Source organism: Nestor notabilis, unplaced genomic scaffold (genome assembly GCF_000696875.1).
Source record: "Nestor notabilis isolate BGI_N333 unplaced genomic scaffold, ASM69687v1 scaffold21546, whole genome shotgun sequence".
NCBI lineage: Eukaryota > Metazoa > Chordata > Aves > Psittaciformes > Psittacidae > Nestor > Nestor notabilis.
This window is the reverse complement of record NW_009931718.1, coordinates 1-6,452: the sequence shown is the minus strand read 5'-3', so window position 1 is coordinate 6,452 and position 6,452 is coordinate 1. Positions and strand designations below refer to the sequence as shown.

At 44.9% G+C, this 6,452-nt stretch overlaps 1 protein-coding gene across 2 annotated transcripts in view; it reads left to right on the top strand.

Moving 5' to 3' along the window:
- The window catches only part of DIXDC1 (DIX domain containing 1), a 26,644-nt gene extending 23,870 nt beyond the window's left edge, over positions 1–2,774 (top strand). For both annotated transcript variants that reach the window (XM_010016040.1, XM_010016041.1), the window contains 5 exons: positions 46–207; positions 335–401; positions 1,059–1,167; positions 1,663–1,771; positions 2,694–2,774. In XM_010016040.1, coding sequence (XP_010014342.1) covers positions 46–207; positions 335–401; positions 1,059–1,167; positions 1,663–1,771; positions 2,694–2,774 — 528 coding nt within the window. The remainder of the gene's footprint in view (positions 1–45; positions 208–334; positions 402–1,058; positions 1,168–1,662; positions 1,772–2,693) is intronic.
- Positions 2,775–6,452: the final 3,678 nt, after the last annotated feature.

Here is a 6,452-nt window from a genome sequence, read left to right as displayed (position 1 = left end):
AAGAGAGCAGCCTGGAGTTAGTCTGACTTGTGTTCTCTTGGGCAGACAAATGACTTGCAGCTGGTTCGTGATGCTCTTCGCAGCCTCAGGAACAGTTTCAGCGGCCACGATCCACAGCATCACACTATTGACAGCCTGGAGCAAGGCATCTCCAGCCTAATGGAACGCCTGTACCGTGTGGAAACACAGAAGAGGCAAGAAAGAAGGGTAAAGCCTCCCTTGGGCACTTTGCTCTTAATTTCTTCCCCTTGCACACAACCCAGAGCTAAGGGGCAATGGGAGCTCCACCTGGGAAGTGACACCTTGTTCTCACTCTTTTGGCTTTGCACCCTAGACCCGGGGGAAATCACCAGCAAGCAGAGCAACAAATGAGTGTAGAGACTCCTGGCCTCCCAAATCCAGTAAGTGCCTTTGTGCTCCAGCCTTCCTACTGCCAAATTCATTGCTTAGGTTTCCTGGCCAGAGTCCAGGGTGTAGTATCTCCTTGGGAGTCTATCACCTCCAGCTTCTTACTCCCTTTACCAGAGCTGACTCTCCTCCCTTTAGTCATTTGCTGTACAGATTACAGTTTGCTGCAAATGAAGCGGGGCAGAGGCAATCTATGGCTGTTTGTTTGTAAAGCACCATCACAGTGGGAGTCTGTTTGGGCCACTTCAGTAGTACTGCAGTATAAATAACTATGACAAACTATTTTCCTTGGGATGAGTGGGAAATGCGATGTTATTTCAGCTTTTCTGCTGGTTTGCACCATCTAGTGGACACAGAAAACGGTACAGTTGCCTTTTCCCCTCTTCTGCCGTCAGCGTCTAGCTCCTTTCATATACATATAACAGCACAGCCCTTTCTGACACCACGTTTCTCGGCTCCAGATGCAGCAGTTTCACATTTGCTTTTCGTCATGAATGTTGTATTTTCCAACATGGGTTGTAAACGTCACCTAAAAAGTCTGTGAGGTTGTAGGAGACGGTAGGTACTGGGAAAAGCAGAGCCACCCCTTTTGTTTCCTCTTGTGGCAGGAGACAGGCTGTTCCCCTATGATTGTGCTCTTTTCTTTGCAGAACTGCCTCATTCTCACAGCACACCCGTGATGAGCACTAGTGCCTGCACCAAAGTGTTATACTTCACTGACCGCTCCCTCACACCTTTCATGGTCAATATACCAAAGAGGTGAGGTCTGGCTTTGCCTTGCAGACATGGATGTGGGAGGTGCTTGTTTCCCTTGACACATAAGACTCATCTCTTCTGGATATGGTCACAATTAGCACAAATTTGCTGTGCATTAACTTGGGCATTGGATTTCATACCATTGTCTGGGGGAAACTGCCTAAAGCAGTCCGCTAGCTGATGCAATTGTTTTAGAGCTGTAAGAGGTCCATCTCTTACTAACTTCCAAGAGCAGGAGAAAGCAGCCAAGCAGTCCTACTGTGGCATGTAGTACGGGACAAGTATGGTTGTCAATGAAAAAGAGAAAGTGAAAAAGGCTGTTCTGTATGAATCAGGAGGCAATTCTTCCTCTGAAGACAACCTTAGGGTTGACAGTTGTGTTCCTGGAAGGACACACTTTTCACATCCCAGTGGCCAGGATGCCACTGCATGCTGTAGCTCTGCATGCTGTGTTACTGCACTTGAGCTAAAGGATAGTGCCAAATTCTTCCCTTGCAGGTTAGGGGAAGTGACTCTGAAGGATTTTAAGGTAGCTATTGATCGTGAAGGAACTCACCGGTACCATTTCAAAGCCCTGGATCCAGAGTTTGGCACAGTCAAGGAGGAGGTAAGTGGAATTTAGCTATTGGCCACCTTGGGTTCAGTGTTACCACACAACCCTGGAGACTGTGGTCACCTCACTTCTAAACTAATCAAATCTTTGAACTTGTCCCCAAACAAACTGACTATTTCTGTAGATTAAGGTGCTAAAGTGGGATGTTTTCATGCCCAGACAGAGCAATTACATGAATGCGACTGCAGTTGCCTGGGGGTTGCAGAGCCTATTGGGCAGAGCTGGCTATTGGCAAAGACAGCCTGTGGCACAGCATTGCTCAGGGGACACTGGGCAAAAGCCAGGCTATACTTCTAGCCCTTTAAGTGGCTTTATGAAACCTGCTGCAGTGAGAGATACTTAAGGCAAATGTGATTTATTCAAAAACAAACAAACAAACAACCCATTTTCCTACTTTCTTTTAGAGGTTTTTCAGAGATAACTCTATTTGTGGCATCTTTTGCTTTGTGTAGTGCATTATATCCCCCTTTATGCTCAGGCTTCTGTCAGTGAGGATTGGATTCATTAAAGGTTATTGGGATAGTTCCTGTTTCACAAATTGATTAAGGCAAGTGCAGAGGGTTACCCTCTCTGGAAGCAGTCAGTGTCATGACAGAAACAGATAAAGATTATAGTCAGGATCAGAAAAGGCGTTGTTTTGTCTCTTTTATTTTACCTTTCCTGTCAAATACATGCCAATAATGATCTTGATGGTTGCTGGTTAAAGGAGCCTAATCTTTTATTTTGGTTTGGTTTTTGTTTACCTAAACCCCAAAAAGATTACTCAGACATGTGAATGATGGATGAGTTACATGTTCTTTGGGCTGTTTCGTGAAATCTGAACTAGGATCTCTGACTCCATGCATCCACTCACACTGTACAAGAGTGGTGTCCAGACTCTAGACATGACTGGACTCCCTTTTATATTTTTTTGTAGGTATTCCATGATGATGACATCATTCCTGGTTGGGAGGGGAAAATTGTGGCCTGGGTGGAAGAAGACCATGGAGAGAATTAATCAAGCTTTTAAGTCTTGTCACTATGGAAACCTGTAACTGGCTGCTGAACTCAAAGAATGACCAACAGCCTGTGTCCTGGAAGGAGTCCAAATCAAGCTGCCAAAAAAAGAGGGCTTCTCTGCAAACAATGGGCAACGCATGTTGTGTGCATGGACACCTGGCATCTGACTTTCAGTGCCCAAATGCAGCGTCCTGAGACTGAAATGACAGGTCTATGGGAAAGAAACACCTTGCTTTGTCCTGTCAACTAAACCCTGAAGGCCTTAATGATGCATTGCTCCTTCCCTGGCTTCTCCATTCCTGCAGTATGTGCTGCAGACTGTGATCTGAGCATTTCAAATCTGTTTCTTGTACGTGCTAGTACACAGATCTGCACTGATGGCAAAAACGTGAAGCTTTGCCTTCAAGAGTCAGAAGCAGCCTCTAGATGATGTGAGCTGAAGGTTTTACCAACTTTGGTTCTAGACTTGCACGTGTTGCAGGTGCAGGGCGAACTTCCTGGACATTCTGGACTGCCAGTATAGAAGAGTGACCTGGGGAGGGAAGAGAGTCTCCGGAAGGTTTTACGCAAGGTCTAAAGAAAAGATCACCAGCTTGGCAAAACTCCCTTTCTCCCAAACTCAGGCTTCTGTTTCCTAGCTTGGCTTTTCCCATTTGCTCTCCAAAGCTGTACTCACCTCTGAGGCATTCTGGGTTTTGTTGCCATGGGGACTGTGGGATCTTGGTGCTTGCTTATCTGCTGAAGGATTTCATTTGTGGGGGAGCTGGAATTGGCTGCTTCCCTGAGGTACTTCAACCCCTCTCCTTGTTGAGCCTCTTTTCCTGCTTTCCTGCCCTCTCCTTTTTCAGCAAGGCAGACAGTTTGTCATCACCTGTGCACAAGCATCACTGTGTGGTGTTGTCCACTCACTGCCGGGGCCACCAAATGCTTATCAACACCAGTAGGACAAACCCCATCGCTTACACCACTGGTTCCCTGGTATGTCTGCTCCTGGTGTGCCTGAATGATCAGGAAATAAATGACAACTTGGGAAAGGACAAGCTCTAAAATCCCTGAGGATGGGTTTTTCTTTTTGATTTTATGGGGTTTTTTTGTATGTTTGCTCTTGCATTGCCTGTCTCTGACCCTCTGCTAGCAGCCAGTTGCATTTCCAGAGTGCTGGCTGTGATGTACCGCGCACACTGTTGGCTTAGGACAGGTCAAGGTTCTGCTCATTCTTGGTCCATGTGGCCCTTCCGTGGACTACCTGTGTGTCTGTGCTGCGCATGAGTCTGGGAGAAGCTGATCCTGGTTTTACTGTTTTATATTAACATGTCCTTTTGTAAACATGTTCCTGTTCTTGGAATTATTTTGTACCAGTTTACATTTGTCTGAGGACTGTGGATATTTTTATACTAGTGCAAGTGCTTTCTGTATATTTATGCACGCATTATACTGTGTTTTGCTCATTTTCTCATGGTTGCTGAGATGTTTTGTATTGTCTGGGCTCATAACTTTTATTTTACTATGGAAATCCAACCAGTTCCTGCTGGATTTTATATTTTTGCGAGCTTTAATGGGCATCAATAATACTATTTATTTTCTCACTGCTTCACTGTTCAGGAAGTTCGAGGCTGTTATGTGCATCTGTGGCTCTGTGCCACATTGGCACAACACGACATGCTTCCTGTTACTGGACAATTTGTTATGGTGACATTCTCCTTACAGACAGCAGTAGGAAAGTTCATCAATTAACAAGTTCATCAGTGATCTGTGGGGGGGAATACATCTGTTTGGAAAAGAAACAAAGATTTTCTTCCTCCCTGGAAATAATTTCTTTGTTGCATGATCTCTAGTGTGTTCATAAAGAGAGCATGGGGTTGCTATACTGAAATCCATTGTACCTGAATTGCAAATTTTTAGCAAATGTATGTTGCTTCAGCTTTTCCACACCGGTTTTATTTTGGCAAGAGGCCATGCACCCAGGCTACAATTTTATGGAGAAATTTTCAAGGTCTGTAGTTGCCAGTGCCATCTCTCTCTCTGCTCCTCAAAGATGAGCAGTTTGGTTTTAGAGCACTGAAGACACAGGAGGCTGTTAATATGGCCAGAGCTTCTAATGGGTAAGTCTTCAATCCTTGCCCACAGCTATCCAGTTTTCCCATGAAGAAAAAAGTTACCTGATACAGTAAACAACCTGTTCTTGTTCTTAGATCGGCTCAGATAACTAATCATGGTCACATTTAATATGCTCACTGCCACCAGAGAGCCAAGGACTGATTGTTATCTGGAAACACGTGTTCTCCAGAGCAACAATGGGCTATATTTGAGAAAGAGCAAGACTGGACCAAAGGGTTGCTTTTTAGGTGTTGGCAGTCATGTACCTTTCATCTATGCTACACCACATGTAAGCTAGGACAAAAGAAGACACCCCCTAAGACAGAACTGATAGCAATGGTTTGTTCTTGGGTTCCTATATGCAGCTCTCCTCTGTGATAGTGAAGTTGGAATTGCTGTCACTGAAGCTGAAGGACTGCTGCTCTGATACGCTATGTCCCATGCACAATCTGTGTTCAGCTTTATTTCTGTATTGATGCTGCAGCCTCCTTCAGACCTTTTACCTTTGCACTGATTGAGAGACGGGGGTCTGGAGGAGCTAAGAAATGTTAGGCATAGGGATAAGAAGTGTCAGGTGGAAAAGGTATATTGGCTGTATGCTTCTCTCTGACAAAGGCAAAGGATGTTGTGTTTTAAGTCAGTTTGGCACTAAATCAGTTTGCTATAACATTGATTTCAGTGGGTTTATTCTGGGGATGTGCTCTTAATATCATAGCCAGGACTCTCATTTTTCTCTCATTTTAATCTGTTTTTCTCCAAACTTTATTCAAATTTACTTTCCTTGCTTATGTAACATACATGCTCTGTGTAAGATTATATTTTCATAGAACCTCTGATGTTTGCATTCATCACTTCCGGCAGCTACTCTAAAGCCTACTCTCTAGGAAAGTGAAGTTTTATCTGTACATCTGAACCAGACATACCTGCCTGGGTAAACCTTGGATTAATGGACCAGTTATCTCAATAAAACAGGGTTCGCAAACTGAGGCTGTTCGGTGCTTGTGAAGATGGCTTTGAAATGAGAAGGCGCAGATAGGGTTACAGTGCATAATTAAGGTTAGCCTTCAATTGGTCCTGGAGAAAACCTTTTCTATCGCTTTTCCACAATGTTTTAGGAGGAAGTGTGTGTTTCTTCCTGAGCCTTTGGAGATGAGCAGGCTCAGAATAGCATGCTTTGAAGAGCAGGCTCGGAGTGTTAGTGTAATTGACATTACTTTTAAAACTGCCGTACACAAAAACTGCCAAACACAATACACAAGCTTTGCTCAGCTGCCTTGGTTATAGCAAATCTCGCTGCTACCCTCCACGTTGTGTAAATCGCTGCAACTGGCTGAGCTCAGTCAAGGCAAGCCCTGTGCACTTAGGAGCAGCCACTCCTCATCATGTAACATGTTATAACAGCAGCAATGTACGTGCTGGGATTTTACCGTGTACGGTGGTAGGCAGCTGAAGCACTTTGCCCTTGTGCTTTCCAACCCCTTGCAAAACACCCCTTGCTTCCAAAGGGCGAGTCTTTGGTTGGGGGAACCTGTGCTGCTGGATCCCTGGCACAGAGCACGTCCCGGCTTCACGTGGCTCC